Source organism: Nycticebus coucang, chromosome X (genome assembly GCF_027406575.1).
Source record: "Nycticebus coucang isolate mNycCou1 chromosome X, mNycCou1.pri, whole genome shotgun sequence".
NCBI classification, from domain to species: domain Eukaryota; kingdom Metazoa; phylum Chordata; class Mammalia; order Primates; family Lorisidae; genus Nycticebus; species Nycticebus coucang.
In genome coordinates this window covers 77,834,560-77,844,312 of record NC_069804.1, presented here as the reverse complement: position 1 = coordinate 77,844,312, position 9,753 = coordinate 77,834,560, and the positions used below count along the sequence as shown (strand labels likewise).

The following is a 9,753-nucleotide window of genomic DNA, read 5'->3' as shown; positions in this document are numbered from 1 at the left end:
TTCTACCATCCAATCATGTTGTCACTGAGAGACCACAGACAACTGGACCTCAGAAACAGAAATGCAGGTCCTTTGTTCCATCTGAGCCCTTGGCTCCTTTCTGCCTACTGCTCTTCCTATCTGGGCTGGCCTGGAGGCCTCTTGTCAGCACACACCTCCACCCACTCACTTCCCACACCAGGTGTTCATCCACATAGAAATCTGGCTGGGTATGCAAGGGGGTGTCACAATCTCAACCCAGACCATGCTCAAGTGGGTAAAAGTGCAGATGGGTAGGCAATTGGAGAAGCAGAGGTAGTATATGGTCCTGTAATCCTGTGGAGGGGTGGGACAGAGGGTGGAGACTAGGCAGGGGCTGGAGGAGAAAGCATGAAGAGAGGAAACACCACAGGCCCTGAGCAATCAGAGTTGGGCAGCAGAATAGCACTTACCTAGAGCCACTGGGACCCTGGGCATAATGCTCTTGTCCTCTAAGAAGGACCTCAAGACAGCCCTGGAGGTCTTTGCTGTTTTCCAGTGGGCCCTCAGTGCCTTCCTTATTGGTGAGTCTTCAGCCATTGGTAGGGTGACCAACTATCCTGGCTTACCTGGAACTGAAGGGTTTTAGGGTCTCAGGACATTCAGTACGCATACTGGGGTTGTACTGGCTGGTCACCCTGGCCTCTGGCTTCATGCACTTGGCATGGTGTTCTGGTGGGATCTGTGAGTGTCCATGTGGGAATGTCCATACACTCCTATCCAGGAGTGTACGTATGCAGGTGCACACATGCATGTGCCTTGCTGTAGGTGAGTATGGTGAGTCCTTCTAGGTCTACATTGGGGTATGGAAGGCATGTTCTGGGAAGATGGGGAGCATTTCCATTGAGGATAGCCAAGGAAAAGGGCTTAGCTGTGACTACAGGGACTCAAGCAAATCATAAGTGAAGAAACAGTTGGCTTGGCGGCAAACCTCTTATCTGGAGGAATTCAACCATTTATCCATTCATTTATTTCAACACTCATATCATCACAAATACTTTATGAAAATTATATGCTGGTCACTGTGTTCTATATGCTGAAACAAATCATTGCTATAGGTGGGGGACCTGGAAAAAAATACTCACCTGTTCAGTGGTTCAGGGGAGTACTGGCTGGGGTGAAGGGCATGAATCCTTGTAAGCTATCTGGGAAATAAGAATGAAGATAAGCCTCAGGAACATGGAGCTGGCATAGGGCATGCCAGTGAGTAGGTAGGGGGAGCATTCCTTACTTTAACTCACCTGTGTTCAAATTCCATCCTTACTACTTACTATTTGTGTGATCTTTATCAAGGTATTTATACTTTCTGAATCTTGTTTTCCTCATTTGCAAAGAGGGTGCATTTAGGGTATATTACCTGGGATAGTCTACGTCCGCTCCAGTAACAAATTAACCCTGAAATCTCAGTGACTTAGCCCAGCAAATGTTTATTTCTCATTCATGCTGAATGTCCAAAATAGGTTGATAGGAGTCTTTGCTCACTGTGGACACTAATATGCAGGCTGATGAAGGCACCACCAAATTGTGATGCTGCAAAATGTGTCTTAAGGGATTACCACAGCATGGCAAGAAATGTGAATGGTGAGCTCACATGCAGTCCAAAAGTGAGGGGTAGCAGGTAAACAGGAATGAGTTGTAGGTTTATTTATTTATTTAGACAGTCACTCTGTCACTACCCTGGGTAGAGTGCTGTGGTGTTATAGTTCACAGCAACCTCAAGCCCTTGGGTTCAAGCAATCCTCTTGCCTCAGCCTCCCGAGTAGCTGGGACTACAGGTACCTGCCACTATGCCTGGCTAATTTTTCTATTTTTAGTAGAATCGGGGTTTCACTCTTGCTCAGGCTGCTCTCAAACTCCTGAGCTCAAGCAATCCTCCTGCCTTGACTTCCCGGAGTGCTAGGATTACAGGCGTGAGCCACTGCGCCTGGCCTCATAGGCTTATGTTGAACCTCCTTAATTACTGGTGAGGTTGAGCATCTTTTCATAAGTCTTAACTGCCTATTCATGAACTTTGTCAATTTTTCTATTGACTCGACTTCGTCAAGGACAAATAGGAAATAGGTGTAGAAAGGAAGCACATAGGAGGCACAGGGAAGGCAACATATAGAAGGTCTAGAATGTGGGAGAGCACAATGTATTAAAGGAGATGCCAGTGGTTAAGTAGGATGGGGCTGTGAGAAACACAGAATTGGTGCTTGATACATATTTGTTACATGAATGCATGAATGAATGAGAGAGGGAAGAAAGAGGAGGCTGGAAAGCAGGCAAGGAACAGATTGTGTTGGGCATTATAAACCATGGAAAAGAGCTTGGACTTTTTCCTAAGGGCCATGTGGAGCCATGATTTGGTTTGGCACGGGGCAATAGCATCATATTTGTGGTTTTGAGAGAGTGTTGCTATGTAGCTCTGAACAGCAAATTGATTGTAGGAAGTGGTGATGCCAGGTAGGAGGCCATTGCAATAATCCAGGTTGAGAGATGGTGGTGATGTGGACCAGGCCAGAGATGGTGGTGATGTGGACCAGGCCAGTAGTAATGGGGATGGAAAGAAGGGGAAAGAAGAGGGAAGATTCAAGAAATTTGAGTAAAATATATAGGACTTGGTCATCAGAAGATGTGGATGAGAGAAAGAGAGGAAGCAAGATTGAGAGTTCTGGTCCCACTCTGAGCTGGGGTGGGTAGAGTAGAGAAGGACTAAGGAAGATTTAAGAGGAGCTTTTCTGCTTGCCCTGTCTATGCACTCCAAAGTCTGACATTGCAATTGGGACAGGCAGGAGAGCTCTCCATCCTGGCAGCAGGAGATGTGGGCTCCAGTGCTGGCCTCTCCCTCACTAGCTTCCATGAGACAGGTGGACTAATGGTTCCCTGGAGTTCTCTCAGCTCTTCACACTAGAAGTGGAATTGTATTCCTTTGGATGTTAAAGGCCTTGAGAGAAGGCCCCCCACAATAAGTATGTGAGAAAAATAGGGTAGATATTGATAGTTTAATTCCCATTTTTGTAGATGGGGAACTGAGGTTCAGTGACATCTTTATTCATACACAGTAAGTGGCAGATCCAGGATTCATCCTATCATAGGGCTCTCCCCTTGAGGCCATACTCACAAGATATCCAGAACATGTGCGAATTTGAGAAAAGCCTAAGGGAAATTGGAAGGTGTCCTCTGCACTAGGCCCATGCCTCTTTTGAAATGGTGCTTATCAAAAGCCTAAAACCACTAGATTTTGCTCCACCCTTAGTTCTGTTTTCTCTAAAACAGTCCTTTCCAACTTTGTTAGCTCTTCTGGTTACTTCCACATTTTCTAAATCTTCTATTTTCTTCCATGTTTCTAAATCTTACTATTTAGAGTTTCTAAATATTATTATTTTCTGATGTAACAATTGTAGAATTTCCTATTGACTTCCTAATATGAAAGATGAGCATCTGGATCTATACACTATGACTAGAATTTCATCTTCCCCTAGTCTACCCAAATTATTATAGCACAGGTTTTTTTTTTTTTTTTGCAGTTTTGGGCTGGGGCTGGCTTTGAACCTACCACCTCTGGTATATGGGGCTGGTGCCCTACTCTTTGAGCCACAGTCACCGCCCTCTAGCACAGGTTTCAATTAAACACCTATGACTAGGAAATATTCACTATTGAGCTATTTAGTGTACCAAGATTATATTTCCTTTCCCATGCAACTTCTTGTTTTTTCTTGGAGTTAATAATTACCCCATTTTAAACTTCTTTTGTTATCTATTAAAAATCTATTAGTTATCACTAATTCATCCCCAACTCTCCACAGACACATGAATTTCTCAATATGTGCAAATACATTAGGAATCTGTAAGTCCCCTCACCTTTTTTAGTTCCTTGAGAACATCGCTGTTGGAGCCCAGCATCTTCCTGTTACAATCTGGCCTCGTGCACAGCTGTTACCCCCAGGGCCTTTGAGGTACCTTTTGTTCAAAATTTAAGAAGGTGCTCACTCTCAGGGCCGTGCAAGTGTTGGGCCAGTACTTGACACCCTGGGAGTGAGTGTCTCCTTCATTGCTGAGCCCTGGGTGCCTTGCTTACCTCTCCCTCCCCCTGGCCTGGCTCACTGCCCTCTTTCTCTGGATACCTTCTTACTGGATCCAGTGCATTCCTCTTTCTTGGCTTACTCCTTCATTTAAGAGCACATCCTTCAGCAGTTTTTTTTTTTTTTTTTTTTTAAATAACATAGGAGACAAAATATCTGAGCCTGTATACAGTTGACAATTTCTTTATTCTATCTTCATACTTGATTAATAATTTGGCTGCATATAGAATATCTTAACTGGATCTAGTGTAAGCATTTGAGTCTAGAGTCTCTTTTGGTTCAATTTTTTAGAAAACAATTCTTCTATCATCCAGTTGTGTAGGGGAGGGGAGATAACCAGAGGTTCTAAGTAATTCTTTAGAAGACTTTCAATCAATCCTCCATTTTCTTTTTTCTTTTAGCCCTATGCCTCATGCCTGCCTTATGTTACACCTGATGCCTCCACATTTTGAGTCTTTCCTATATTCTCCTGTACAAACAGGCTTGCTTCTTATAGGCATCCTCCTTGCAGGTAACTAGGTTTCAGCTTTCGTTGTTCTCCTCCATCCACTTTCCTGCATGCAAGTGTTTGCCCTTATCCACTGTTGGCACCTCCCTGATTCTCTTTCTTCTTGTGAATCAATATTAAAAAAAAATTAATAATAATTTTCCTGGGGCCCCGACAAGAAGTCCATGAGAAACTTGTGTTCAATCTGCCATGCTCAATTAGAAGTATTTTCTGTCTTTTCTGACCTTTACTTTGACCCACTTTCCCACACTCCCTTATTCTCAGCTGTTTTAAAAACCGAGTCCAGTAATAATTCTGAGTATAGCTTCCTATGACTCATTTCTGGTGACTCCTTTCTAGCTACTCTAACCTACACCATGCCTATCTTATTGGAATTTAATGCAGCCCAGTACCTTATTCTATCCTAGCTTTTATTTTCCTTTGTTTCTTGTTTACCATCTTGTGTGCTTCTGACCTGGCTGAAGGCTAGTCTTTGGTTTCCATTGTATTCTCTTCATTGATGCCTTGCAAAGAAGATATGGAGAGGAAAATGTGAGTTGGAAGAAAATCATTCCAGGACTCTTGACCTGACCTATGGGCCCACCAATGGCTCCCTGCCATTGAACACACTGTGGGTAGAGCCTGACACATTGTTGGAGCAGGCCCTTACCATGTGAGGCACAGCTGGGGGGAAAACATCTTGCCTTCTAGATCTGAATCAGGTTCTAAAGTCCAGAGAGGAGAGAGGGGCTGGGGACATGAGCATGTGGGCCAGGTACTAGGGTGAGGAAGTGAGAGCATTGAGTGGGCATGAGTCAGAGTACATGTGACCTTGGGGTGGACTGGACTCCAGAGAGAAGGTAAGTGTGAAGAGTGGTTCTTGATTCATTAACTCTGGGATGGCTCTCCCCAGTAACCACTGTGATCCTTGTCAACCTCTACCTGGTGATATTCACATCATACTGGCCTGTTACTGTGCTCATTCTTACCTGGCTGGCTTTTGACTGGAAGACCCCTGAGCAAGGTAAGGGCGCTGCTAGTGCTGTGTTGCCATATACCACATGCTCCTTCTTCTTCTCTTATTAAAGTCCTGAGAGGCTCTTGCCAATTCCCAGGCATCCATTCAGCCTTTCCCTCCACAGGCTAGAGAAGCTGAGGGAAGGAGTCCTTTTAAGGTGCTAGAAAGGCCCAGATAAGAATTGGAGTGGATTAGGAGAAGGTCAGCTAGTGAAGTAGAAGCTATGTCTGTCCTAAATTGGCCCTGATTTGCCCACCCTGGTTGTCTAGACATCAGAAAACACTAGGGGGGCTGAGAATACCCTGTGGCAGGCCCACAGTGGGGTGGGCAAAGCTTGGCTACTTGCCTCTGTTTGCAGGTGGCCGCCGGTTTAACTGTGTGAGAAAGTGGTATCTGTGGAAACACTACTGTGATTACTTCCCTCTCAAGGTGAGTAGCCCCAAGTATCCACTCGGGTCCTGGGCCCACCTCTGGCTCCAGTGCTAGTAGTTGGGTCAGAGTACAGGTGGAGGGTATCATCCACATCACAGCTGGTGAGAGTGATGCCCCCTGTAGTTGTACATTGCCCAACCTGCACTGCTGGACCCAGCATCCCTTTCCCTCTCAGGTCTCTGGCCAAAAGAGGAGTCCTCTTCCCTGGCTAGAGTCCACCTGTCTCCATTCTCCCTCACAGCTTCTGAAGACTCACGATATCTCCCCCAGCTGCAACTATATCCTCGCCTGCCACCCTCATGGGCTCATGTCTCATTCATGCTTTGGCCACTTTTCTACAGAGACTTCAGGTTTCTCCAAGATCTTTCCTGGCATCACCCCTTATATGCTCACATTGGGAGCCTTTTTCTGGGTGCCTTTCCTCAGAGAATATATAATGTCTACAGGTGAGTTGACTCCTAGGACATAAAGCCAAAGAAGAAATGGCTTTCCAAGGGAGAAGTATATGGCAATGGGAGAGAGCAAGGCCAACTCCATGATCCCCTTTGATCTTAAACAGTTGCTCTAGGCTCACCTGCCCTGAGGCCCCTTGCTCATTCTCTCCTTTGAGGGGATGGGAAGAAAAGTTAGGGGGTTTAGGAAGTGGCCAAGGACTGTTTGGCTTTTTCTGATCACCAGGGGCCTGCTCTGTGAGCCAATCCTCCATGGACTTTCTGCTTACCCATAGAGGCACAGGCAACATGCTCATTGTAGTGGTTGGTGGCCTGGCTGAGTGCAGATATAGCCAGCCAGGCTCTTCCACCCTGGTGTTGAAGAACCGGTCTGGATTTGTGCGTGTGGCCCTTCGACATGGGTAAGTACAGCTTCAGTCCAGACTGGGGGAAGGGGATTCAAAACGCCAGTAGGGAAGGAGGAAGGAGGAAGGGGTTTTGAGGAAGTGGTATCTAAAGAGGGAGGTGGAAGTATACAATACATTGTTATTAACTATAGTCATCATAAACACATACAGTTTTTATTTGTCAATTTAAAGTAATTAAAAGAAAAAAAAGAGGGAGGAGAAAAGCTACTTCTGGGCTGCAGGAGAGCCAGAGCCAGGTCCTGGAGGTGTTTCTGCTTAAGAAGAAAGGATACACACAAGTGTGTTCAACCCATGGTCCTGCAGGATGTGTGCTGATTTTGTGCTTATCAATGGTGTCAGATATCACAAAAAGTATGCACGGATCTTTTTTTTTTCTAATTAACTTTTATTAGTGTTTGTGTAATTACTGTGTGGCTCAAGACAACTCTTATTCTTCCAATGTGTAGCAGAAAAGAAAAAAAGGTTGGATACCCCTGGATAGAGAGGCAGTCCTGAGTTTATTATTCCTCACATCAGCCTTTCATCTGGGCCAGTTCCTCTATAGAAGGTGCTTACAACACCCTCTCAGAGAGGGCCAAGTATAACCCGTACATTAAAGAGAGGAAGGCCAACTGAAATGGCCCTCGGGTCTTATCTTCCAGTGTTTCAAACCTGGAGCTTGACAGGAGGGCTGGGCTTGCTCCCTGCAGCTTACTGCTGGTTTGCCCCCACAGGGAGCCAGGGAGAGGACATGGAGCCCCCACATTCAGCTTGAATCTAGGAACAGTTGGGCTGGGGTCTGAAAAGCCTGTAAGCAGAGCCAGGGACCATTGGCAGTTAGCATGCCTGGCTTTCAGCAGAGTTTCTACCTTTCTGGGGATCAAAGGATATGCTTCTCCTCTGCAGAGTGGCTCTAATCCCTGCATATGCCTTTGGGGAGACGGACCTCTACGATCAGCACATTTTCACTCCTGGGGGCTTGGTCAACCGCTTCCAGAAGTGGTTCCGGAGTATGGTACACATCTACCCTTGTGCTTTCTATGGCCGTGGCTTCACCAAGAACTCCTGGGGCCTCCTGCCCTATACTCGGCCTGTAACCACCATTGGTGAGTGGGCCCTTCTGCTGGCAGCCTTGGTCTAGGATGCGGGATCCACTCTGAGGCTGACCTATGCTCAGAGGCAGGGAGGCTGGCTAGGATGAGTAGTGGCTTTGATATGAAGGTGAGAAGACCATAAGGCCCATTCTGAGGAGTGAGCTATTCTGATGCTTTTCTCCCTTTTCCTTCTGTGTCGCCTGGCAGTTGGGGAGCCTCTGCCACTGCCCAAGATTGAGAATCCAAGCCGGGAGATTGTGGCTAAATACCATGCACTCTATATTGATGCTCTGCGCAAGCTCTTTGACCAGCATAAGACCAAGTTTGGCATATCTGAGACCCAAGAGCTGGTGATAATTTGACAGACATTGGCAGCAACTTCTTATCCTGGATGGAAGGTATGATGGAACCAGTGAAAACAGGAGGACAAAAGTCCCCTACAGGGATCCCACCCCTGATTTGACAGGCCCTCATTATGGGGAGAGGTTGCCAATTTGTATATTTTCTGGACTCCTTTTCCCACTACCTTGTTTTCTCTTTCCAGCTCTTCTCTGCCTTTTCCTTGTGGCTACTGGGAGATAGCCCTAAGAAGCAGGGAAGAACCCAAGGGGAGAGGTACCCTGAAGGTACTTTGACACCAGCATTGAGGAAAACAATGGAGAGAATAAAAATCCCATCTTCTGATAACGTGTCTGTTTTGAGGGCTCTGGGATCCCACTGCATCTCTGTCCTTCTCTACTTCTCAACAGCCACATCTCCTGGTGCCAAGACTCCTGAAGGACTGGGTGCCTTGAGAGCTGGTGGGCTTTGAGCTTAGGCTCTGCCACCTTCAAGACACGTGACTTTGGCGTAATTGGTCACCTCTGAATCTCAGTTTTCTCACCTATAAAACGGGTCTAATAATCCCTTCCCTGGTTACCTCGAAAGTTGTTGGGAAGATCAGATGCTATAGGATGTTATTGAACTTTGTAAAGTGGAAAGCTACACGAAATTATTCTACTCTAACCATTTAACCCATTTCCTGTTCCTGAGTGAACAAGGTCCTCAATTTTATGGAATCTCATTTTTTAAAATGTTTACAATGTAGGATCTGTGTTGAAAGCTGAAGTCATTGATATCCCCATTACTCCCTAGTCCACACTCGGTTTCTGCCTCAAAAAGCTGTGACGGAACAGGTCAGGCTCAGACCTAATTTTCTGTCTTTCTCCAGCAACTTGCCTGTACTTGCCTGGCCCTATCTCTGCCCTTTCAGAGTCAGCCAGACTGTTCAGGATTGAAGCGAGGTGCCTGTCTTCCAGCAACCATAAAGAACTCTCCTTCTGAATGGCAAGTCCCAGACTTTTGGCCAAGTGGTTGTTGGAATGACAGGTTACACAACTGGCACACAGCCCCTTTGTTCGATCCCTCTTGGGTAGATGCCATCTGGTGCAATGATTTACCTGGACTGAGTTTGTCACTTTGGTCTAGAACAGTGGTTCTCAACCTTCCTAATACCACAAACTTTAATAAAGTCCAAAGGGGTTGCGACCCACTGGTTGAGAATCGCTGGTCTAGAACATCGTGTGTGCTTACTATAGAGTGATTGGCTACTTCTGCCCTGGGTGCCTGCCTCACATGATGCTTTGTACCCAGTGGGGCAAAGACATGCTTCTTCTTTGCTGCTGTTTCTCCTACTTCTTGTGCCAGAAATTACTTTTTTCTTGAGCTCCCATAAGATGTTTTTAAGCAGTTTGCTAGATTGTTGTGACTAGTTTCTTTAAAAACACAACAAAACAACCCCCCCAAAAAAACTTCTCTGAGTT

At 46.0% G+C, this 9,753-nt stretch overlaps 1 protein-coding gene across 1 annotated transcript; it reads left to right on the top strand.

The window, feature by feature from the left end:
* The first annotated feature begins 457 nt into the window (after positions 1-457).
* Positions 458-8,615, top strand: AWAT2 (acyl-CoA wax alcohol acyltransferase 2). Its single transcript, XM_053580363.1, has 8 exons — positions 458-542; positions 5,483-5,593; positions 5,946-6,016; positions 6,261-6,465; positions 6,698-6,872; positions 7,764-7,963; positions 8,159-8,349; positions 8,496-8,615. Exons 1-7 carry the CDS (start codon positions 458-460, stop codon positions 8,311-8,313), a joined length of 1,002 nt encoding a protein of 333 aa, XP_053436338.1. The 3' UTR covers positions 8,314-8,349; positions 8,496-8,615.
* Positions 8,616-9,753: the final 1,138 nt, after the last annotated feature.

Bases quoted from the DNA above. Each gene is read 5' to 3' on its own strand.
- AWAT2 (XM_053580363.1), top strand. From the start codon at position 458: ATGCTCTTGTCCTCTAAGAAGGACCTCAAGACAGCCCTGGAGGTCTTT. The intron at 543-5,482 runs GTGAGTCTTCAG...GGCTCTCCCCAG, and splicing joins CCTCAGTGCCTTCCTTATTG to TAACCACTGTGATCCTTGTC. The intron at 6,873-7,763 runs GTAAGTACAGCT...TCTCCTCTGCAG, and splicing joins CGTGTGGCCCTTCGACATGG to AGTGGCTCTAATCCCTGCAT.